We start from the raw sequence: 24,243 nt of genomic DNA, 5'->3' as shown, positions 1-24,243 counted from the left end.
ATTGGAAAACGCCACTATATATATACTTTTTTGCCCCTTTTATTGGGGCCCTGTGCGGTCGTGAAATTCGCGCCGTCCCAGCCACGGCCCTGTGCGGACTAAAATGAAATAAAAACTAAACGTTAGGTATGATTTTAAAATATTGAAAGTTTAAGTACTAAATACGTAGTTTACCCTTTTTCTAATAATTTTGGTTATTTATTTTTAAAAATATATTTTGAAGAGATATAAATAAATAAATAAATAAATAAATAATTGGAAGAGGCTAAGAGTCCAATAAAACTGGTGGAAAACCTTGCAAAAACCTCGCAAAGTAATAAAGAAGTTGAAGCCTCAGCCAACACTTATCGTGTTAAAAAAAATGCCATGTGTTTCCCCGAATTTGCGCCTCCTCTTCTCCCCTCTAAAACCCACTCTCTCCTTCCTCTCTAAACCCAATCCAAAACCCTTCTCTTTCTCCACCTTTCTCGCTTCTTCATCTCCCGCGAAACGACCACGTTCCGTCCCCCGTCGTGATTCCCTCAACATTGCCAGAAGAAGTAGCAGCACTTTCAAAGAACGTAAAGGCGGAGGCAGAGAAATGGAAATGGAGGAAACCGCCGGGCAGTCAAGGGACTCTTCTTCTTTTGGGTTTAATAAAAGAAGGGCTGAAGGGAAAGATAAGAGCGATAGGCCTAGAAAGAATCCCCAGTTGAAAGAACGCAAGCTTAATCCTACTAATACTATTGCATATGTTCAGGTAATTTTTTTTAGGGAAATTAAGTTATTTGCTAAAATGGGTTTGTGCTTTTTTGGGGATCAAAATTGTGATTTTTGTGTAATTGATCCTAAAACATTTGTCTTTAGAAGTTTTGTTTCTTAAAGTGCAGAACGTTTGGATAACGAATTGCATTATTTGACTTTTAGTTCACTTTAGCTACTGGTTCGGTTTAAAGCGGTTAACATTTTCATTTCAATATGCAGATTTTGGGGACTGGAATGGATACACAAGACACATCACCTTCAGTCTTGCTCTTCTTTGACAAACAGAGATTTATTTTTAATGCCGGAGAGGTAAGCATTTCGCTGATTTACAAGGAATTTTATTGAGTGGAATTAGTCTTGCTTGTTAGCTATTTATAATATTTAGTTTCAGCTCAATTTATATGCATCCTCCAGCATGCTACAAGGTTCATATTTCATCTTTGTTTAAAAGAAATATTGTAGCTTTGCTTCATGTATAGATTCCTGATGTGAATGGTGGGGTAAATATTAATCAAGGAAATGACCTAGAGAAGTCGTGAGTATTTATCTATTGCGGTTGCTTCTTTCTTTGTTCGCTCAGAGAAGTTCCTGAAGGTGCAACCCTTTCAATCACCATTGTGGTGGTTTATAGACAGTACAGTAAACTCAGAGTTATGGTCCTTAATTAACTTACAATTGCCTAACGGTGACACATTTTTAATGCCTAACAGCGACCAGAAAGATAATGCTTCAGTTTCTTGTAGACTCAACTGTAGAATGTGGTCAATGTACTTTGGCATTGGCCTATCTTTCCAGGCAATATGCTTAGTTCTGCAATGGATGCAATGGCTTGTATAGCTATTCTAAATTTGTTCTTTTGCTGGCGCCTTCCTATCTCTTTTTAGGAGCCCTAACCTACCTTTTACATTTTTGGGGTTGAATTTCGGTGGCTAAGTTTCTTAATTGGTGTTTGGCTTCAATTTGAACTGTCTTACCAGTGATTTTTTGGGCCTTAGAAGCTAGCTGTATCTAGGATAGTTTGTAAATCTTATGCAACATTGACAGTGGCAAAGTATGAAATAATTTCTCTAGAAAGCTTATGAGCTCCGATTGGTGTCATAATTAATTATTGATCCCTTTTATGGCAGGGATTACAACGGTTTTGCACAGAGCATAAAATTAAGTTATCGAAGGTACAGTTCTATTTTTCTTTCATGAATATTTTTGCCGTTTTTTCACTTTCAGTCTAGAAAGATAGTCTGATGCGGATGCTTTCTCCAGATAGATCACATATTTCTCTCACGTGTCTGCTCAGAAACAGCGGGTGGACTTCCAGGTTTATCTTGAATCTCGTTTATAATGTTCTGTAGAAGTCGGATATACCATGCATAATGTTTAAGACTCTGAGGGATATGTTCTAGGCATGCAAAGTTGATTGTATTTGTATATCTCCTGAATTGTTGAGTTTAACTTCTTTCTTGCAGGTTTGCTGTTGACTTTGGCTGGCATGGGAGAAGAAGGGTATAGCGTGAGTATCTGCATATAAAATATTTCAAGGCACTCTTTCCCTCCTTCCTATGATTAATGACCTTTCTATAAGGTCCTTAGTTAAGAAGGGGGGTTTTAATGAGGCCTTTCTTTCCTATCAAAAAAAATAAAATAAAATATTTCACTTTTCCTTGACATTGTTGTGCCTATTACTCAAGTACTAGCCTATATTGCTGTAAAGGTCAAAATCTGGGGACCCTCGGATCTCAATTTTTTAGTAGGGGCAATGAAATCTTTCATTCCACATGCAACTATGGTTCACACACAGAGCTTTGGACGGGCACCATTTTCTGATGCTGCTGAAAATGTAACTGTACCAAATAAAGCTGTAGATCCCATTGTTCTTGTCAATGATGAGGTTGTCAAGATATCAGCAATTCTCCTACAGCCTCATTGCTCACAACAATCCCAAATAAAGCCTGGTGAAATGTCTGTGTTATATATTTGTGAATTGTCTGAGCTTATGGGGAAATTTGACCCAAAAAAGGCTGCAGCACTTGGCCTAAAACCTGGACCAAAATATAGTGAGCTACAACATGGTAAATCAGTGAAGTCAGACCACCTAGATATAATGGTGAGTGTGCTGTTAATAACAAAAATTCTTTTGTTCCTTCGCTTTTGATATATAAATATTTGTCTGGTTGTACTTTTTGACCCATGGTAAACTTTCCTATGTATAGGTTCATCCATCTGATGTAATGAATCCTCCTGTCCCTGGTCCTATTGTCTTCCTGATTGACTGTCCTACAGAATCTCATATACAGGACTTGTTATCCATAGAAAGCCTCAATGGATACTATACTGAAGTATCAAGTAATCTAGCAGAGAGTAGGAAGATGGTAAACTGTGTCATTCATTTAAGTCCTGCTTCTGTTGTAAGCAGTTGTGACTACCAGAAATGGATGAAGAAATTTGGTTCAGCACAACATATCATGGCTGGGCATGAAAAGTAAGTCTCTTTGCATCGTACGGGAAATAAATCTTTGCATCGTACAGGAAATAAATATTTGCACCCTTGCTTATGAACTGATGGTTTTCTTATGTATACTACTCTGCAGAAGGAATCTTGAGTTTCCAATTCTAAAATCAAGTGCAAGAGTTGCATCACGTCTTAATTACTTATGCCCACAGTTCTTTCCGGCTCCAGGATTCTTGTCCTTTCAGCACCTTAATTACTCAGAATCAGATATTAACTCACGTGAGGTCTGTTTCCACTCTAGAAGCGACATTTTTTAAGAATCAGGTTTATTATTATACCATGAAATGATTGGAGGCAACTGAGTATTATTTTCCTTTTTAACAGGGTTCCACTTTGAAGATCTGTGAAAGCATTCCTGCTGAAAATCTCTTAAAGGTATTCATTCTTCTTGAGGTCACAACTGCCCATCCCTTTCCTTTTCCTTAAATAAGGGGAAAACTCTAATAACCAATTTCCCTGCCATAAAATAGGTAATTCTGTTCCATGAATTAAGTGAATAATTGGATGGTTAATTGTTACTTGTTAGTGTAAAATAAGTATAAGTATTTCTATTTTGTATCTATTTTGGTAAAACACTGTTTATATTATATTCTGCTCTGGGCTCTTAAGAAAATTTAATAGTGCAATAGTTTCCTGTTAAAGAGTGTTTCTTACATCTTGGACAGTTCACGTTGCGCCCTTATGCTCAACTGGGACTGGACAGATCACAAATTCCAATTCCGATAGGCCACTCTCAAGTAATTAATGAACTGCATTTAGAAATTCCAGAGATTGCAGATGCTGCACAAAATGTCAGAGGGTTTTGGCAGGGACTAAAAGAAAGTAAGGAGATATTAACTACAAATGATAAAAGAGTTATGATTGAAGAACCATGGTTGACTGAAAATACTCTGCCTAGATGTTTGGAAAATGTAAGGAGAGATGACCTGGAAATTGTGCTTCTTGGTACGGGTTCGTCGCAGCCTTCTAAGTATCGCAATGTTAGCTCTGTCTATGTCAATCTTTTCTCCAAGGGAAGTTTGCTCTTGGATTGTGGAGAAGGAACCCTGGGACAACTGAAAAGAAGGTAGAATGTTATAAAATTTTCGTCGATAACAGTGATATCATTCCTTTATCCCTTTTAATTCATGACTGTTTGTCTATTGAGGAAACAGATATGGCGTAGATGGTGCAGACAATGTTATTAGAAATCTAAAATGTGTTTGGATATCTCATATTCATGCTGATCACCACACGGGTCTGGCGAGGGTTCTTGCTTTGAGGCGTGATTTATTGAAGGGAGTGCCTCATGAACCATTACTGGTTATAGGACCACGACAGCTTAAACGATATTTAGATGCATATCAAAGACTTGAAGATCTTGATATGCAGTTCCTTGATTGTAGGAGTACCACAGAAGCTTCATGGGATACTTTTGCCAGTGATGACGAATCAAATAATAATGGATCATCTCCAGAAAGTCCAATGCATTCAAATGCCAAAAATGGAACTTTGTTTGCTAGAGGTAGCCGCATGCAGAGCTATTTGAGGCAACCAGGCAGTCCAGTGGACCATTCTGCAGCTTATCCATTCCTAAGGAGATTGAATAATATACTAGGCGAAGCAGGATTAGAAGCTTTGATTAGTTTTCCTGTCGTGCACTGTCCCCAGGCATTTGGCATTGTTTTGAAAGCTGCGGCGCGTGTCAACAGTGCTGGAAAAGTCATCCCAGGATGGAAGCTTGTGTACTCGGGTGACACTAGGCCCTGTCAAGAACTGATTGATGCATGTCGTGGAGCAACAGTTCTCATACACGAGGCAAGTTAACTGCTATGTTTCATTGATTTTCAACATAGCTAATAGTTTTGCGATCATCATTCTAATTGATCCATATTTTCCATGTCTATTTACTGTTCAATCTCACCATTTTAGGATTCTTAAGTGGTCTACCCAGCTTCAAGTTTACTTTGAAACTGAATACCTCTTTTATACTTGCATTAACCATCATCAGCACTTTCACAAGGTTAATTTGATTATCTTACGCTTGATCATATTACAGGCGACTTTTGAGGATGGTTTGGTTGATGAGGCCATTGCAAGAAACCACAGTACAACCAAGGAAGCCATTGAGGTGGGAAACTCTGCGAGTGCTTATCGCATTATCCTAACCCATTTCAGCCAAAGATACCCGAAAATCCCTGTATTCGATCAGACACACATGCATAAGACATGCATTGCATTTGACATGATGAGTATTAACATAGCAGATTTGCCGGTGCTTCCCAGAGTCCTCCCATACCTTAAACTGCTTTTTAGAAATGAGATGGCAGCAGATGAGTCAGATGATATTGTAGAAGCTGTGGTGTAAGTTTCTTTACTAATAATGAATTAATTGTTTTCTTGTCTATACTGATTTAAGAACTTACGTGGTACAACCAGTATTTATACGTTTTAAGCTTGTCCGTCACAATTTGTAAACCGGGTGTCGGAGAGGAGCTGCCTTTGCTACTCAAATCAGATCGGAGAAGATATATATAAACCGGGGTTCGATCGAAAGTTACACAAAATAACTAAATGAAGTGTTTGGTTCTTCTCATCATACATCTTTTGATTATTCATATGAAATGGGAAGCAAACTGTTGCAGGTGTAAAATATTGTGGCACGAACATAGTAGTGAAAGAAACTGTAGACAATGACATTGTTTAAGGTCAAAATCATAATCAGGCATTCACAATCTCCATTATTATATGTAAAACAGCACGTGGCAGTATTCAAGTTGTACAAATGTGGAAATAGCCTTTTTCCTTTTGACCAAGTATAGACATTACCTAAAACCTTTTGATTTATAGCTTCGCCTCCCTCTCCTTCCTACACACTTTACCTAAACGTATCCTTTTTTCAAACAAAAAAAAAACATGTCGGAATTAAATATTTATCAGGAGAAATTATTTTATAGTCTAGAGCTACAAATTTTCGTTCTTTGCTCATCTTATCATTTATAGTCTAGAGCTACAAATTTTAAAATAGTTTCTAAATAACCATTCATTCTTTATTTACATGTAGGATTGAGGTAAATATTTACCTTAAAAAACATGAGATAGAAAATTATTATTGATTGGGATCGTACATGACATGGTAAGCCGAAACCATCTAATAATGAGATGTTATAATTGCAAGCAAATTTTGACATTGCAATCTAAAAATTACATAACTATAATATAAATATTTAAATATATTAAAATATAATAATTTATATGAACCCATAAGTAACTAAAAAATAATGTTATTCTATTTAGAAGTCTAAAGTTTTAGTAGGTGTATATGGTTTATTAATGACTAAAAAAGATTTCAAACATATATTATTTTATAACTATATTATATTATAAAAAAACAATTTACATCGTGAAAGTAAAAATTATTTCAAGTATATGACATTAAATTACTATAAAAATGAATAAATATCATATATATATATATATATATATATATATGAATTGCCGGATCTAATTGGGAACGGAGGGGCTGGCTGACAAACCAAAACAGCGACTGCTCCTTTAATTTAAATCACATAATCTCCCTTAGGATAGCACCGAGAAGGTTGTTTGATTGATTAAAAAAAATTCTAATAAAAAAGGGTAAACTACTTATTTGGTCACCCACCTTTACTTACTTTCAGTTTTGTCACTTAATTTTTTTTTAAAATCATACTTTTTTGGTTTTGTTTTAGTCGTTCATGGTTAAAAAACAATGATGCTGACATGATATTTGTTAATTAGTTTTCAATGATGATATGATATTACTTTATGGTGACACGCCAATACCACTGTTAAACAATTAACAACGGTTGAGAAGAAAAGAATTAAAATGTAACGTTAGGTATGACTTTAAAAAATATAATAGTTAAATGACCAAAATAGAAACTAAGTAATAGATGGGTGACAGAATAGGTAGTTTACCCATAAAAAATTACGTTATGATTAACAACGTTACATTTCACTGGATAATTTGTATCCAGAAGACACGTCTCTACAGGCAACCAGACTCTGGAGATCTTCATGTTTATTAAAAGCAATCAGCAGCAGCAATTAAAATAGTGATTCGGTATCAGAATAGTAATTATTATATAACGATAAACGTGTTATCTAAAATTATTATATAATAATATCTATTATTGTTACAATTGCGATATACGATTCAACCGAACCGAAGATACCAGCAGTAAAACTGGAAGAATCCTAATGTCAACACACTGTAAAAGAAAAGAAAAGAAAAAAAGAGGGAGAAAGAGAGAGAGAGCAAGGCGTTGAAAGTCTCTGTCTAGAGTTGAAATAAAAGTGTGTAATCTCAAAACAAAATAAATTGCATTTAAATTGAGTTGCCTCTGAATTGAGGAGCTGTTTTCACACATTTGTTTAATGTACCCTTTGTGTTTTTTGCATTTATAACCTACTTCTTCCACCTCTTTCTTCTTCTCTTTACCGACTCTTTCTTCTTATCTCTCATTCTTCAACGACTCCTTAATTATTTTATAGTAGGAAGAAATCTTGAAGTTGAAAGGGAAATATAATATGTACATACATAATTATATGTTTTTGCCACTTTTCACTCATTAAAAAACCATCTTTCCTCTGAAATTTCTTGACTTTCTTCCACCTTTTCTGGCAAAAATGATCCTTCAGTCTATTGGGTTGTGTTAAAAAATAAAAAAATAAAAGCTTTTTTTTCCCCAAGGTTATCGTGAATTATGGGTAATAGCTTATTTTCCAGGAGAAAGAAAGATAGCAAAGATAATTATGGAACAAGGAGTAAGAGGATGGGGGGAAGGTCCCAGAGGAAAATGCTTGCTGAGGAAGAGCTTTTGCATAGGCAAGCTTTGTCTATGGCTCTTCATCAGCACCAATTGTCTCAGAGATTTGATGGATCCATGTCCAGGAGAATTGGCTCTACCAGCTCCAGAAGACATACTGATCCATTAGCTAATAATGAAAAAAAGGTGGGTTATTTTTTATTTTAATTATTATCAAAGTACTTGGCCTTTCTTTGCTTGCTCACTGTGTTTTTTCAGCTTTTTCTTTTGCAATCATTATGTTTATCACTGTTTTAGTTGACTGGATCTATGATGAAAAGGTGAGCTTTTGATCATTGATTGTGTAAAAACAAGAGAAAAAAAGTTGTTAATCATGTTGGAGAACAGCTTGGTCGATGGTCCACCAGGTGAATAAATAAGGGACTAGAAATGTTTCTTTTTGCCTTTTAGCTGATTCACTGTGCTTTTAGCTTTACGTCTTCATGTTAGATCTTTGTGAAAAGCAATCTCAAAAGCATTGTTTATTCTATTGTGCTCTGTATTAGCATATTTGTTTTAAAAATCTTGGAACTTCTACTATAAGCTGATTTCTAGTACTACTTTCATGTTCATTGCAGGTGCTGGAATCTCTTGAAAACATCAAATTTAAGAGAATTGTTCTGATACATGGAGAAGGCTTTGGAGCTTGGTGTTGGTATAAAACCATTGCTCAATTGGAGGAAGTGGGCCTTTCACCCACGGCATTCGATCTCACTGGTTCCGGTATCGATCTGACAGATACCAACACCGTCACTACATTAGCAGAATATTCGAAACCTTTGATTCAATATCTGGAGACCCTTCCTGAAGATGAGAAGGTAAGTGGGCACATTTGATACTTCCCATGCATTTTATTTATCTAAGAAAGCATTGCCATCTTTTGTTCAGGTTATTTTGGTGGGTCATAGCAGTGGAGGTGCATGCCTTTCTTATGCACTGGAGAATTTCCCAGAAAAGATCTCCAAAGCAATCTTCCTCTGTGCTACAATGGTATCTAATGGTCAGAGACCTTTCGATGTGTTTGCAGAAGAGGTATTTTATCAATGCCTAGCTGCCGATTGTTTTACAGCGAGTAATTACACACGAATCTATGTTACTTTGGTTTTCCATTTTGCTTGAACCAAATGTATCAAAGAACTAATTTTATTAGGACGTTAACGATTATTGCTACTGAATCTTGGTAATGAAGGTTCTTTCACTGCTCCTTTGCTCTTAGTTTTCTGGCCTACGTGAGCTGATAAAAGAATTCGTTGCAGCTCGGTTCTGCTGAACGTTTCGAGCAGGAGTCGCAGTTTTTGATTTATGGAAACGGAAAAGATAAGCCGCCTACGGGGTTCATGTTCGAGAAACAGCTAATGAAAGGATTGTATTTCAACCAATCACCAACAAAGGTATTTTACCGCTTTATTTTCAAGCGAACTCTAAAACAATTAATTAAGGTTGTTGTTTTCAGTTTTTACATTTTCTTATGAAGTATGCATCTACATATGGCCCATTTTGGGGCTAATGTATGTTGTGTATGCCAATAGTTCTCTCCTCTGCTTTAGTCTGCATTATGGTTAAGAAAATTCATGCTGCAATGGTTTGCATTGACAATGCACTATAATGTATGTGAGATTCGACATACCATATCTTCTGATGATCTATGTCGGCCTGTCGGGGTTTAATAGTGAATGTTATGTTGCATTGTACGTTGTTAATACTGTGTCGAGGTATGGTGTAATGTTGAATTTATGGACTGATCACCATTATGGGAGTGAGGAGCTTGAGAAGTACTTGAATCTTTGTTACTTATTCATAGAATCATATATTCAACATGATATTTGATTCCTTTCCAGGATGTTGCTTTGGCCATGGTTTCCATGAGGCCCACTCCACTAGGTCCTATCATGGAGAAACTGTCATTGACCCCCGAGAAATACGGGACCGGACGGCGGTTCTACATTCAGACATTAGATGATCGTGCTCTTTCACCGGACGTGCAAGAAAAACTAGTACGGGAGAACCCACCAGGAGGAGTTTTCAAGATTAAAGGGAGTGACCATTGCCCATTCTTCTCAAAGCCACAGTCGCTTCACAAAATTTTAGTAGAAATTATTCAGATTCCTTAGCTTAATTTTCAGACAAGAAGAAAAAAGGGAAAGGGATAAATCATTAGTATTTATTTATATTTTCTGATAGAAAACAGTTTTTTCATTACATGGCATTTTATAGTCACAGGCCTTGCATGTAGAACTATGGGCTACCTGTCTGTAATTTATTCTCTCTTTTTCTTACAGGACAAAAGTTATGTTCATTACATGGCATTTTTTTCCTTGTATGTAGAACAGTACGGCTACCTTTTTTGTTAATTATGGAAATTATTTATTATATATATAAATTATGAGAGAGAAATAACCTTTCCCAAAAGTATTATTATTATTATTAGAGGCAGAAGCATTGTATATGCAACATATGAAAAGTACAAAATATTCCATCAATGGAAGAAACAACCATTGTTAAGACCAATATGGTTCAAGTAAACTTCTAAGCACCTTGGATCATTCAACAACATAAGAAAAAAACAAGACAGTCCAGCACGATGTCCGCTTCTGGGAACAACATCGATTTTATCACATTATGTTTGATCCGATCACTTCTTTCCAACTGTAGACTACATGGAAATACTTCCAACACAATTTCTCGCCGATGCTTGCCCTTGAGAGTCTAATAAGAGTATTTAGTGCCAGGTAAGGACTATTCAAGAACATATTACGGAGAATACAGTGATTATGAATCCAATAAGGCAAACAGATGTTGCAAATCATAGCAACAAGAGAGAAATGCAAACCCGAAAATTGGGTAGAAAAGGTTGTAGTTCAAAAGCCTGTGAATAAATAAAACAAGCAATTGATCAATCCTAGAACACTTCATTACTAGTGTGAATTTGTTTCACAAGGCCGGAAAGAAAACCAGATTGCTGAAACAAGTGTTAAAAAAGGTCATCAGCTAAATTAACGAAATCGAAGACAAAATGGGTGTACCAGTTTAGTTGGATTTTCTAAGACCCTGAAGATGACTTCTGAACCCAAACTTGTTTCTGCAAGTAAAGAGAGAAAAAACACAACAATCAAAGGTGAGCAATATATGACAACTATTACTGCTGATTCAGCACAAAATTTGCAAACCTCATGGAATGAGCTAGTAGCTCCTCTTTTGAAAGACTTGCCGTCCTTCAATATAACAAACCCATCATCCTTAGCATTATGGGTTGTTGTATGCCGAGCAAAATCTCTACTGGAACCTGTTGAATGTATCATCAACATGCATTCTACTATTCATGTGACAGCAATACCAAATCAATCAATTATAGATAGATTGATAGTCTGATAGACTAACCATTTTCTGACGGAATGTTACGTCCACTACTTCCATTAGGTATGCCGCCTTTCATTTCTCCTTGGATAAATAGAAGTTCATATGCAGAAGTGAGGTAAATTAGCTTTCCTCATTTTTTGCAAATTCAGTCCGAACAACTTGATAAAATAACTGTAACCCAAGCCTATCGACACTTGTAAACACCAGTTATTCATGTGTAGAAGCATTAATACCTTGACTGGGAATACGAGTGGGCTGGGCAGATTGTGACATGGTGGGTGTTGGGTGCTCCTCACTAGCTTGTGAAACTTCAGAACGAAGAAGAGGGGCCCATACACCACGATCAGGTCTATCCTTATTTCTTGTACGTTTTTCATGCTTCTCGCTTCCGAAACCTGAACCATGCAGTGCCTTTTCATGAACTTATTTGAAACTCTTTTTGTATCAAAACCAGATTTCAGCACAGGACTTTAATTAGAAACATGACCATTACCCAATCGTGCATTCGTGGGCCGGGGTGGTCTCTTGACATTGTCCAGACTCATAGTTTCATTTTTCTGCTGAGGCTGGACCACTGCAGAAGATCGATTTTGGCTCGATTCATTACTCAAAAGTATGCCCCTTATCAACTTTCCACCATCCTCTTGTCGCTGACGTTGTCTCAGAGCAGTTGAACCAGATGAAGTTGCTACAGGAGATGGTGCACCTTGCAATTCAGGTTCACCCTCCAATGCCTAGTAAATGTAAAGATCATCATAATTTGCATCCAAAAATTTGAAGGAAAAAATATAATAAAATACCCCAGCTCTACAAGCACATAAAAAACATCTCAATGAAGTATAAGAAACTTGAATATAAGCTAACAACGGATATGTAAGTGGAAAAGAGACAACAAAAGGAAAATCTACTACCTGAGGAGCCTTCCGATCTTTTGGTTTTAGGAGAAGGATCTTTTGCTTCCCAGAATCAGCAGCAAAATAGATTCCAATTACAGGACCATCAATGCCACAGACTGTAATGCAACTAATTAAGCCAAAATATGGAGGGATAAATGACAAGGACAAGTTAAAAACCAAAACAACCTGCAACCTAAGGATTCTAATATATCACCAACTTCTAGTCATATGAAAGATGATAATCCAAATAACAGCAAAGAGAAAGAATAAACACACAACTTAATTACACCGCTCACGCACATGCTATAAAAGAGCACATAAAATGACATGATTCATTTGCACTAACGCCAGTATAATAAATAATTACATGTAAACAAAAGGTCAACATTATTCCACACCTTCATCCATGCTGCTTAAGATATATAGATGAGTTTTAAAGACGAATACAAGTAGTCTAACATATGAACTCAGGTTGAGCTGAAGCTCCATCATGGTGGTATCAATTGAGGAAACTTAAGTCTGTTCCTTTTCATTGTTCCATGGGTCGGCTGTAATTGTAAATGGTGTAAAAGAAACTTGGGGATAAGAGCCCATATTCTTGCTATCATGGATCAACTGGAGTTTTCTGAAAAATTTACAATTAGCTTCACTGAAACACATTCATGAAAATATGCTAAGTTTTCTGGCTACAGATTATGGGATATGTACCATAACAAAAAAAGACGGATGTTTTCAGCAATTTCAAAAAGTCAAAGAAATTTATATAGATTTAATCCAAAACAAAAGGTCACAACGAGAACACAAAAAGCTTTGACGCAAATGCTAATAAAGCTAGTAGTTTATAAGCACTCAACAAAGAGTAATTCTCACCAGTTCCATTCTCTCTTATTTCTTTTGCAAAAGAAGTCACCAATTGATCCTCTTTCTTGGATGCTACCAAAGAATAGGACTTCTTCGCACCTTTTGCACCGTCTTTTAGAATATACTGCAAATCAAACAAGTTTTCCTTCAATGAAAATAGAAACTATTATTAACCTTCAAAAATTGCACATGCACACCTAAAGTAACAAATAATCACGGGCAAAAATCATTTAAAAATTCATGAAAAAAGGCCGTCCGTTTCATCTGTTATATGGAGCATTTATGACTATGATAAACTTCAAGTGCCTAATATAAAACTTTAAATTATCGCCTTAAGGCTTTTGCTAATGGAAAAACTTCCAACCCAATGGTTACACTGCAAGGTAAGGAAGTGATTAAGAAACATAATCATTGGCTTAAATTTTTTGAAATGTTACCTCTTCCTTTCCTTCCTACCAAACAAAGCCTAATTTTTTTATTTTTGGGGATAAACCAAACCTTACTAAGACAGTATCCTACAGGCATTATCCAAAGGAATCTTAAGACCCTTCAAATTACAGATACCAGTCCATTTTCACATCTTATTCCACCCTGAGTGCCTCCTAAAGGTGCAATTACCCTAGCATGTAAGGATAATAAAGAAAATCTATCAACTAAAACAGAGAGCCACAATTATAAAGAAGATGATCCAGATAAATAAGAGCTAAGTTCTTGTACAAGTACAAGGCCTCTAATTCACCAGTAGGTTGACTAGAAAAAAATGGTTACAACGCAATTTTTTTTCAAAGTACTGAAAGGTTCTCTTCAAGCAGAGAGTACCATATGCTAAAATATCCAGCAATACAATAAATAAGAAAGCTATTGACTTTGAGACCTTTTTCTTCTCAGAGCCACGCTTGCTACTTGATCCAGGCTTGCCTCTAGATGCAGCGGCAGCTTTTTTGCCAGACTTTCTTAGAGTGATTGACCCCTGTCACCAAAACAAAGTGGTCACTTAAGGATGACTTTTTAATTCATCTTTTGTTTCTTTTACCTTTTTCTAGGCCAAAGTACTAAAGGAAATAGTGACCAAGGACAGCATCATGTAACATGTTGAATAGAAACATGTAAGGCCAAGTCTCTCAGACTGTTGGACAATTTCTGGTCCAATTGGATAATAATTCATGAGGAAATTCACCGGGGAAAGGAAACCACGCAAATACCTTCTTCAGTCGTCAACGTCTCCATCATGTTTTAATGATGTTCAATGAACTAATAACAAAATAAGTAATGGGAAGTCGCATACGATGCCTAAGGTCATATAAAAAGGAAAAATGGCACCATGATGGTACAGAATTACACCCTTTCCCAAATTGAAATACCTGAGCTCCACACTCAGCAGCTCGCCTCTGACGTACAAATTCCATTAGTGGAGTAATGACAGGGACTCCTTTGGGAGCGCCTAAGAAAAATAAAATGGGACCAGAGAGATAATATTCATATTAGGGTGAAAAAAACCCATAAATAGAATTCACTTTTTTTATCATTCTATCATAACTAACCAGATAGTTCTGCTTCTTTTCTTTCCAACTGAACCTCAGCACTGGGAAGATTCTCAACAGGTTTTGCAATAATTTTGAGGAACTCTAGATAATCAGGGTCTAGTTTCATAAAAGAAAAAGAATAGTTAGTACAAGATAACAAGTTATAGGAGTCAACTCAATTTTAGTGCAAAAGCTTCCTATTAAATAATATCCCTAAAGATGAACTCATTTTCATTAAAAATAATGCACCTTTAAAAATGGTCCCTTCACGAGCATCCTTTTTAGTGTCTGGCTTTGGAACATGCTGTGAAGGAGCATATTCAACAATGGCTTTAAATTGAGTACCTGCAATAAATGGCATCCAACAAACATTTAGCGTAAGGGTCAACATATTATGGGTACATTTAAGTTAAAGAAGAAGAAATTATCAATTTGCAATCTAATTTGAAAAAACGCTAACAAAAGTCGTATCATAAATAATCAGAATTTAACCATAAACTACCCTTCTCGTTAACAAATACATGTCCACCGAAGAACTCAGCAAAATCGAAGACATCTTCTGGCCTCTTGAAGTTTATGTAGGCTCGAGAGTATCTCTGATGCTTATGGCTGCAAAAGTGTTTTGAAAACCAAAGGTAATCATCAAAAGACGAGGTAACAACAGGACTGCGTACTAAAGAAATTCTCAATAAGATTATTGAAGCTTTCTTTATTATATCTACAGAATCGATCATCATAATAATTTCTTCCCACTTCATGCGGTTTTCCACTAAGCAAAGAAATGAACCGTCAAACGGAAACCATAGTCCAAGAAATTACATTACACAAATAACCTCGGGAGTGCAAAATAAATTTCAAATTTCACTTTCAAATATTCCAACCTACCATTTGCTCCCCAGTTACTAAAGAACAAAACTTCACCATCTTTCTGCAGCAACTTAGCTACATCTTATCAAATATCAAACTTTTGTAATGGATAAGAAATCCGACAGCATAATCACAAAAACTCGCTCTGTTTGATTGCAGATACAAAATTTGAAGTTTATTCCGAAATGAAAAGAACTGGACAATGGGGACGTAAAAAAGTTAGAAACCCTTACGTGGACTTGCCGAGACGGAAGGAGAACCAATTGTAACGATCGGAGAAACGATCGTCGATTTGAGAGAAGAAAGAGGATTGGGTAAGTGACGATGGGAGATGCCTTATTACCACTTTCGTTCTTCTTAGCGGCTCCTTCATCTCTAGATTATCGCTTCCTCAATTCTCCTTTTCTGCTGTTTGGGATTTTCAATTCTCCTTTTGAAAGCATAATTCCTTTTTCTCCCTGTCATACACATGTCACTTTACAAAATTTCACGTATACAAGAGTGTGACCTTTTACTTTAGGGTAAATTATAAATTTAGTCACTAATATATATAATTATTTTATTATAAACCGTATAATTTTATAAGTTACAAAATAACCACTAAACGTATCATAAAGTTACGATACGGTACCAATGATTTTGCCCACAGCCTCTTCTCAAATAAATGCATTAAACATACACCATTTTATTTCTCCTTCCATTTCCAACCACGACAGCAACAGAGCAACCATTTGCTCAAGCTAACATTGATTGACATTTTCGAATTCAAAGCCTAGTTTCGGTTGCAATCGAGAAAGAGAACTGACCATGTTTCATAATTCAGGTTGCTAAGCAGAAGCTATACATCACTAGATTCCTTTTTATGAAGGATTTGCAGCCTGCTTACTGCATGGGTCTTAATGTTTCGAACTTTGAAATCAGGTTTTTTTTTTGGTCACAAAGAAGAACTGCACAGGCACAGCAGTTATTTATTCAGTATGGACACCGGCCATATCCTTGGAGGGGAGTTGCTGGAATCCCTCTGGCGGATGAGGAAGAATAGTTAGGTCCAGGCTTGCTGTGCTGTTGATGTGAGCTAAGGCATCGGCTACTTCATTCAAATCTCTTCTAATGTGGTTAAACTTGACCGTCCATTGATGGTGAAGAAGGCTTCGAATTCTTCGATAGCCATCTCGCGACCCTGAGTATATGAGTTGATTTCTTGAGTTGATAGGTTATTTAAGTATATGGAATAACAAACTTTCAAATGTATGGATATGTATATGTGTACGCATGTAAATAACAAATTTAAACTTAACCTGGTGTGGTTTAGTAAATTCAAGGCGTGGCATTTTTGTCCAATTGATCCTGGAGCTTAATCTTGTAATTTATGAGGGTGCAATAGAAAGTTAATGGAAATTTGTGAAGACAAAGAAGGATAAAGATGGGAAACTATTATAAAAAAGTTAATGGAAATTTGTGAAGACAAAGAAGGATAAAGATGGGAAACTATTATAAAAGAAATTGGCTTTCCATTGCCGGGAATTGAACCCGGGTCTCTTGGGTGAAAGCCAGTACCCTAACCACTGGACGACAATGGAATGACTTGCTAAATAGAAAATTTTGGGTCTTATAAAACTGTTGTTTTTACTGTGTTCAAATAGAAATGCAAGTTTCAAAAACAATTCAATTTCAACCAAAAGTTGATGTTTAAAAAATGATTATCTACTCAAACCAAGAAGTTGGGAAAACGATTCTTTTAGCATTGCAGAAACATTCCCTAACGAAGCAACAAAAGACAATTAAACAAAACGAATAATTTTCTTTTACTAAACGCTTGGACATTGTTGATGAAGCCAAGTAACTATTGGTATAGTCACCGTACATCGATAATGTATAAATATATGTTTTACTAAAATCATACAGCAATAAAATATAAATACTTGTTGACCCAAAAAAACCAACAATGGCTTTAATATTTATTAATTATGGAAAATAAATATACACATCCAATCAGTTGAGGTTAATAACAATTTATATAGCAAACTATAATGTGTTGCTACTATAAAGGTGACACGCAAATGGAAAAATTCCAGATATAAAAGAGATTCAATCCTTTCTGCAGCAGGGTTTGAGTCTGCAACACTTGTTTCCTTCCACAGAAAAATGGACTATCTGATCCTCGATGTGTCGCCAAGATGAACCAGCCCTTGAACCTGATGACCAAGCATTATATAAAGCTTCTGAATCTTGAATTGATAACCCATTATCACTAAGATCTAACAACTGCAACCGTTTAGCCATGCAGATGGCAACGGAAAGCTCTTGAATGAGGTTGCACTCTAGAGTTGAGTTTCTTTGGATTGAGCTTGCACAGCAGTCATTGAATCTAGATGGAGCTGTTTCTCCCCTTGTCTCGTCGTCTTCACTATCAGCGACTTCAAGCATATCGCAGTTGGTGTCAATTTCACCATTGGAAACTGCGTGGTTCGGCTGTAAGGATTCCAAACTCATGTTTGTTGGTTTGTCAGATTTTATAACCAATTGTTTATCCATATCGGCATAATGTGCAAGATTGAGCTCCTCAAGAGATTCATTCTCTGTGAGGAAAACCAACTTAGAAATTAGAATATTAGATTTTGACAAAAAAAAGCATCAAAAATCATACTGGAATTGGTAATATAACCTGCTAGTGCATGAACTATTTGAAGAATCCCAGCCATTCCCAGTTGACACTTGTTCAGGTTCAGAACTTTTAGACAACATTGAGGGTTCATAAGCAGTGATGCTAATGCATTGCCACCCTGTTTTCATAGCACCAGTCATATTCAATACAAACAAAGTAATCTTAAATTCAAATTCAGGGTTTCTAGGTTGAAGAAAAGAATATTTATAGCACAGAGCTGATCTGATACAAGACAAACCTCTTGCATAATGGGATTTCCTCGAAGATTCAGCTCAAGAATGCCATTAATGAACATTACATTAGTGTTAAATTCAGAAATGTATGTACATGCTACTCCACAAAAAGACAAATCAAGTTTCAAAGGCTCCTCAATCGAACTTAATAACAAGTGAGTCAAACCAAGTGCTCCATCCTATAAACGGCATAAGGAAGAAAATTAACTAATACACTCAAAGCAAACTAATATTAATGGAAAAAACATGGTGACATGAAAACTGCTTACAGTTCCTATACCGGTGCCCTCAAGCATCAGTCGTGATAAACATGAGGTTTTAGCTAGGTGACAAAGGTCATCAACAGCAGTCTTGTTTAGTTTTAAGCCGTTTAGACTAAGTTCTGAAAACCTGGAAGAAAAAAAGGAACAAGCTTTTCAGCTTAGGTGTTTCTCCAATTAAAAGTACTTAAAGAAAGACGAGAAGTGTACTGTTTATTGTAAACCTCTTCAAAGTAGCAAGTTTGCCCACTAAAGAACTTATGGCATTCCCAGATACAGGATTGTTATGCCCTGCAACAAACAGTGATGCTTAGAGAACTTCCCATAAAAAATAAGGAATTGAATTGAACTATTCATTGATTTGGTAAGCCTACCAATAAAAAGTTGTGATAGTAAAGAATCAGTATCCAGTGCATCAGCAACCTTTTGAACTGTTCTAGAAGTAATGGAGCACCTCTCTACATTCAAGCTATACAGGGCTAAAGATAAAAAAAACATAAGCTGATATACTCGAGCAAAACACAATTATTCTAAAGGAAATATGCCATTATTACATGTAACAGTTGGGATCGCAATTTACCTCTGCACTTTTCTATGATGGTTGAAAGATATGATCCACATGCATCAGTGAGACGATTACCAGAGATATTAAGCACTTCAAGTCGCGTGAACAGCACAGGGCACTCACAAATCTAATAATGAGGGAAATTTAAACATGTTAGGATGCCAAAAGGAGGTGTGGGCTACTCTAACTGCCACAAGAAAGAACTAGAAGTATATTTCTGAGGGGGGAAAAATCAGTTCTAGCAATATTTAAGAAAATTAAATATTTTCTTAAAAGAGTGTGTTCAAATATATGAGATAATGTCATAAATGGTCCCAGGAGTTCATCATGCACCAACGTTGGGGGGGGGGGGAATTAAAAGAGTGTGTTCAAATATATGGGATAATGTCACAAATGATCCCAGGAGTTCATCGAATGTTCATTGTTACTTTAAGTCTATTTTGGTACTTCAACTTTAATTTTGTGTTAATTTAGGACCCATAATTAAAACTGTTAAAATTTTAAATGATATGGCTTTTCTTTCCTATGATAAGAGCAACGTATGAAATATAAATGCCACGCCATATTTAAATGTCAGCATAACAATTTTGCTTTTTTTTCTAGTTTTTCCTTTCTTGCATTTCCCCCTTCCTCTGATTCCCTCTCTCAACATTTTCAGGCTTAATCTGTCCTACCAATGCCAAATTCGTCCTCAAATAGATAATATGAAGAGATCAAGAGAGGAGAGAAAAGAAAGAAAAGATTCTAATAAATAATTCCCTTTTATATTCTTTTAAAACTCAGATATTTATCACATATTTAATATGTGTATTTAAAAAAAACTTTTTTTGAAAAAATTTCACATTAATGCACAATCTGATAATACAATTAATGCATTGAAATTTTATTGAAGCAGATAACTGCATTGTAAAGTATTTGATAAACTTCAAGTCATTTATGACATTATCCCAATATATATTGAACCAATACAAACAGAGAAACAATATCAAAGAGATGGTGTTTCTTTTCAAAAGAGTGAAAAGAAAATATGAAGCGCTTAATTGCTGAGAAAATATGCTTATAACAGAGGCTACCTACCTGGAATAAAGCAGTTGAACCAAATCTATTGCAATGCAAGTCTAAAGTCAAATCACCATATGTTTGGTTCGATGATGAAAAAACTGCCGGAGTTTCTCCATTGTTCCATTTCCTGGAATAGAACCATCAAATGGACCACTAAGTATATAAAAGAAATGCAGGTTTATTCATTTTTAAGAAAAGCTAGGACTTCACATGATATTGAGTAACAACTTGTCATGTGAACAAAACTTCAAAACTATTTGGAAGATGGAACAGAAATGGGATATTATCACCTAACGCGTTGTGAGAAAGATCTAGCATTGCAACCCCTGTGTGTGTATGCAAGGCATTCAACAATGGAATTACTGATATATCTAGCAGTCCACAATCAGACACGTTGATTTCATCCTCTATCTGGTAAACAGAGAGTAGAAAATAGAATAAAACCATTTAGGCTTCCCAGTGGTAATGTAACAGGCTTACCATGCAGCAGTTTGTTGAATAAGTAACAATACGAAAAATAGCACCAGCAACAAACTACTGTTTAATCTTCATTCTTACCTCAGAAACATACAATTTTCTAAGCAACTTCATACTCGGTGTCTCGTGTAATTTTTTGCAGCTGTTAATATACAGCTTCATCAAGTGCTTTTGGACCCACCCTGTGAAGATTAATATGATTTTACATCACTTGGAAAGAAGTTCAAATGAGGAAAAAGTTGTACTGAGATTGTAATATTGAAAATAACATGCACTGATTAAGTTGGCTAACTATTTCTCTTTGAAAATGTTCAAGAAGTCTATGGCATCATTCATCTTGAACATTTGTTGACTGTAGAACATTAAGATCATAACTCAGCTAGGTGAAAATGGTTTAATTGATCTTTATTCAGAAACATATCAAAGAAGCATGCCCAGCGTTAACCATTTGATAGAGATTAACAATACAGGACTAAAAATCTAAAGGGTACTTTCCATGCTAAAATGGTGGAATTCTGTTCAGATAACTTGATTGAAACTACTCCACAGGAGATAGTGTTACCAATGTGACATGAATATGAATGAAACACGCTTCAAAACTGAAATAAATAGTTTAAACTTTAAAGACACAAGCATCATAATTCATACAACAGCAAACCAGGCTGCATGAACTATAAGAAAGATGAGATAAGGTCATTGCTTCAGATGACAAAAACCAATTGCAATACATACCACTGGTCAGCACATCAACCGGAACCTTCCTCAGATGATTCGTAAGAGAATCGAAGTTTTCAAAGGATTCTAAAGGTCTTCCGCCACATTCCATGTTTTGAATGATAGGGAACAGACCTAATAAGACAATTAACTGAACAGTTAGCGATCTGGGAATAACAGAACATAACTGAATAAGAGGAACAATGCAGTGATTATTGTTGGTAATGCTCAATCCCACATAGTGTTGGAAACACTATTGGGAATGGTATTTAAGGCTTGACATTCCACTTCCTTGTTGAGTGATAGAGAACAAGGGGGGCTCTCGCGCACCGCCGCCGCCGTCCGTCCGTCTCGTCTCGTCTCGGCTCGGCTCGGCTCGGCTCGGCACGGCACGGCTCGGCTCGGCTCGGCTCGTGGTCGTGGTCGTGGTAATACGTGTCTTCGACACGTCCGCGCGGATACTATCTTTTTAGAGAAAATTCTTGAGGAATTTCTCTTTGAAAGAAACAAATGGAAAATGTGAAAGATATCAACTGATTTATAGGCTGCTGAGGACTGTTTGAATTTCAATAATAACAGCTGAATTATTATTTTTTATCAGAAATTAAACAGTTTATTCCTAAATTAAATCAGAAACGTTAAGATGTACCTGGACTGATTTACAGCTTTGTACAGAGGAGACAAGCTGTTAATATCAGGAGTTACAGGAGTTATTTGATTTAATTCCAGGGGTTACATGATATAATTCGGGAGTTATAACAGCTGAATAATGATACAATGAACCTGGACTATTTCTGAGTCAGGTTCATCTAGACGTTTCAGCTGTTACAAATAAGAGGTTTAATCCTGAAATTTTATGGACGATTTAACCCTTTCTAGCCTATAAATAGAGAGCTATATTCATTCTCAACTCACTCCAAAACATTTTACAATTCACTTACAAAGTGTTTTCTAAAGTTCTCTCCGTGAGTTCTCTCTGAGTGCTTTCCGATCAGAAGTACAATACCACCAGCAGTCCACTCCGGTTTCGGGTGTACGGAATTTGGAGCGACCGTGTTAACTCGGGGAACGGTCCGCCTACTGCAGCGATTACACACATCGAGGCGAATTCGTTTCTAAGGCAGTGGTTCTTACCACGACACGGTTTACGAATCTGTTCTTCTTAATTACTGTTTATATTTTCAGTCAGTGCTAACGGTGTAGTTTTGCAGTTCATATATCCAACAATTTAGAAACGAATTCCATAAACTGCAATCATGTCGACACCTTTGAGCAAACTCATTCCCGATCTTTCCAAGCTCGATGCACTTGATGGAAAGAACTATAGAAGGTGGTCCCAAAGAATTCTGATATTCTTCGAGCAACTTGATCTTGATTACGTGTTGCTCAAGCCACCACCTACCATGCCACCAACCCCAGCTGTCGGTAATGATGCGGATACGATCCTCAATGATGATGCCTTAGCAACTGCCGCCGCCGTTCTCGCTACCTACGAGAAATACGAGAAGGATAACAAGACGGTACGAGGACATTTGCTCAGCCACATGTCAAATAAACTATTTGATATGTTCCTTAGAGAAAGGAGTGCCAAGACAATATGGGACACTCTCGACAAGAAGTATGGTGCGGGATGCGGGGATAAAGAAGTACGTTGTCGGTGAATGGCTCAAATTCCAGATGACAGACGACAAACCAATAATGGATCAAGTCCATGACTATGAGAACTTAGTCGCTGACATCATCGCTGAAGGGATGCAAATGTGTGAGGTGCTGCAAGCCAATGTACTCATTGAGAAGCTGCCCAAGTCCTGGTCCGATTACCGCAACTCTCTTAAGCATAAGAAGAGAGACTTTCGCTTGAAGAACTTGTGGGCATATGAAGATTGAAGAAGCCAACCGTTTAAAAGATAAGCTTACTAATTCTATGAGTAATTATCTTTTAGAGCTAACTTGGTTGAGTCTAAATTTAAGAAGATCATGAAACGTGGGAATCAAGACAAAAAGACGAACCCAGAAGGCTACCTTCAAGAAGTCAGGAAAGGCCAAATCGGAAGGAAAGACGTTCAAGTGTTATGTCTGCGGTTTACCTGGCCACAAAGCTTACCAATGCCAACACCGCTCAGACCGCCAAAATGACAACAAGCCACAGATGCACGTTGTAGAAGAAGATGATGATATCATTGCTGCGGTGGTCTCAGAAGTTAATCTGGTGGAGAACAGTTCAGAATGGGTAGTTGACACTGGCGCTTCGAGCATTTCTGCGCAAGGAAGGAGTTTTTCACCGAGTTCGAGGATGGAAACACTGGTGAACGTGTGTACATGGGGAACTCTAGCAGCTCTGAAGTGCTAGGCAAGGCAAGGTTTTACTCAAGCTGACTTCTGGTAAAACTCTGGCTTTAAATAATGTTCTGTATGTACCTGCCTTGCGTAGAAATTTGATAAGTGGTGGGCTTTGAATAAGGCAGGCATTAAGTTAGTTTTGAGGCAGATAAACTTGTACTTTCCCGAAATGGTGATTATGTGGGGAAAGGGTTTTTAAGCAATGGTTTATTTGTCATAGAAACTCAATTTAATGAAAATAAAGCTACCACTTCTGCTTATATTGTTGAATCCATTGATATGTGGCATGCTAGATTAGGACACGTGAATATTCATGCTTTAAAGAAATTAATGAATATGAATGTTCT

General features: G+C 36.5%; 3 protein-coding genes and 1 pseudogene across 4 annotated transcripts; 2 read left to right on the top strand and 2 right to left on the bottom strand.

Moving 5' to 3' along the window:
• Positions 1–325: 325 nt before the first annotated feature.
• On the top strand, positions 326–5,634 carry LOC120137656 (tRNAse Z TRZ4, mitochondrial-like). Its single transcript, XM_039153352.1, has 12 exons — positions 326–739; positions 964–1,053; positions 1,872–1,916; positions 2,005–2,059; positions 2,208–2,251; positions 2,453–2,845; positions 2,952–3,220; positions 3,330–3,474; positions 3,575–3,625; positions 3,916–4,316; positions 4,405–5,047; positions 5,289–5,634. The coding sequence occupies exons 1-12, from the start codon at positions 362–364 to the stop codon at positions 5,595–5,597; spliced, it is 2,823 nt and encodes a 940-aa protein (XP_039009283.1). The 5' UTR covers positions 326–361; the 3' UTR covers positions 5,598–5,634.
• Positions 5,635–7,755: 2,121 nt separating this feature from the next.
• LOC120137662 (putative methylesterase 14, chloroplastic) lies at positions 7,756–10,394 on the top strand. The gene is made up of 5 exons (XM_039153361.1): positions 7,756–8,223; positions 8,655–8,894; positions 8,965–9,108; positions 9,333–9,467; positions 9,915–10,394. Exons 1-5 carry the CDS (start codon positions 7,975–7,977, stop codon positions 10,185–10,187), a joined length of 1,041 nt encoding a protein of 346 aa, XP_039009292.1. The 5' UTR covers positions 7,756–7,974; the 3' UTR covers positions 10,188–10,394.
• Positions 10,395–10,511: 117 nt separating this feature from the next.
• On the bottom strand, positions 10,512–16,022 carry LOC120137661 (regulator of nonsense transcripts UPF3-like). 2 transcript variants are annotated; one of them, XM_039153359.1, is made up of 14 exons: positions 15,814–16,022; positions 15,216–15,322; positions 14,963–15,058; positions 14,732–14,830; positions 14,552–14,631; positions 14,065–14,160; positions 13,200–13,314; positions 12,345–12,445; positions 11,927–12,167; positions 11,667–11,828; positions 11,455–11,514; positions 11,244–11,359; positions 11,100–11,155; positions 10,512–10,942 (listed from the first exon to the last, which is right to left on the bottom strand). In XM_039153359.1, the coding sequence occupies exons 1-13, from the start codon at positions 15,951–15,953 to the stop codon at positions 11,117–11,119; spliced, it is 1,452 nt and encodes a 483-aa protein (XP_039009290.1). In that variant the 5' UTR covers positions 15,954–16,022; the 3' UTR covers positions 10,512–10,942; positions 11,100–11,116. The 2 variants fall into 2 exon arrangements, with proteins under 2 accessions (XP_039009290.1, XP_039009291.1); XM_039153360.1 differs by having other exon boundaries at positions 11,455–11,511.
• A 1,646-nt stretch (positions 16,023–17,668) lies between these two features.
• On the bottom strand, positions 17,669–21,695 carry LOC120137660 (annotated as a pseudogene).
• Between the last annotated feature and the right edge of the window lie 2,548 nt (positions 21,696–24,243).

The sequence above is a fragment of the Hibiscus syriacus genome, unplaced genomic scaffold (genome assembly GCF_006381635.1).
Source record: "Hibiscus syriacus cultivar Baekdansim isolate YM2019G1 unplaced genomic scaffold, ASM638163v2 tig00110676_pilon, whole genome shotgun sequence".
NCBI lineage: Eukaryota > Viridiplantae > Streptophyta > Magnoliopsida > Malvales > Malvaceae > Hibiscus > Hibiscus syriacus.
The sequence above is the reverse complement of the archived record's forward strand: the minus strand, read 5'-3'. Positions and strand labels throughout refer to the sequence as shown.

Bases quoted from the DNA above. Each gene is read 5' to 3' on its own strand.
- LOC120137656 (XM_039153352.1), top strand. From the start codon at position 362: ATGCCATGTGTTTCCCCGAATTTGCGCCTCCTCTTCTCCCCTCTAAAA. The intron at 740-963 runs GTAATTTTTTTT...TTCAATATGCAG, and splicing joins ATACTATTGCATATGTTCAG to ATTTTGGGGACTGGAATGGA. The intron at 3,475-3,574 runs GTCTGTTTCCAC...CCTTTTTAACAG, and splicing joins CAGATATTAACTCACGTGAG to GGTTCCACTTTGAAGATCTG.
- LOC120137662 (XM_039153361.1), top strand. From the start codon at position 7,975: ATGGGTAATAGCTTATTTTCCAGGAGAAAGAAAGATAGCAAAGATAAT. The intron at 8,895-8,964 runs GTAAGTGGGCAC...TCTTTTGTTCAG, and splicing joins CCCTTCCTGAAGATGAGAAG to GTTATTTTGGTGGGTCATAG. The intron at 9,468-9,914 runs GTATTTTACCGC...ATTCCTTTCCAG, and splicing joins TCAACCAATCACCAACAAAG to GATGTTGCTTTGGCCATGGT.
- LOC120137661 (XM_039153359.1), bottom strand. From the start codon at position 15,953: ATGAAGGAGCCGCTAAGAAGAACGAAAGTGGTAATAAGGCATCTCCCA. The intron at 14,831-14,962 runs GTGCATTATTTT...TTATGAAACTAG, and splicing joins TGAAGGGACCATTTTTAAAG to ACCCTGATTATCTAGAGTTC. The intron at 14,161-14,551 runs GTATTTCAATTT...TTTTGGTGACAG, and splicing joins CTGCTGAGTGTGGAGCTCAG to GGGTCAATCACTCTAAGAAA.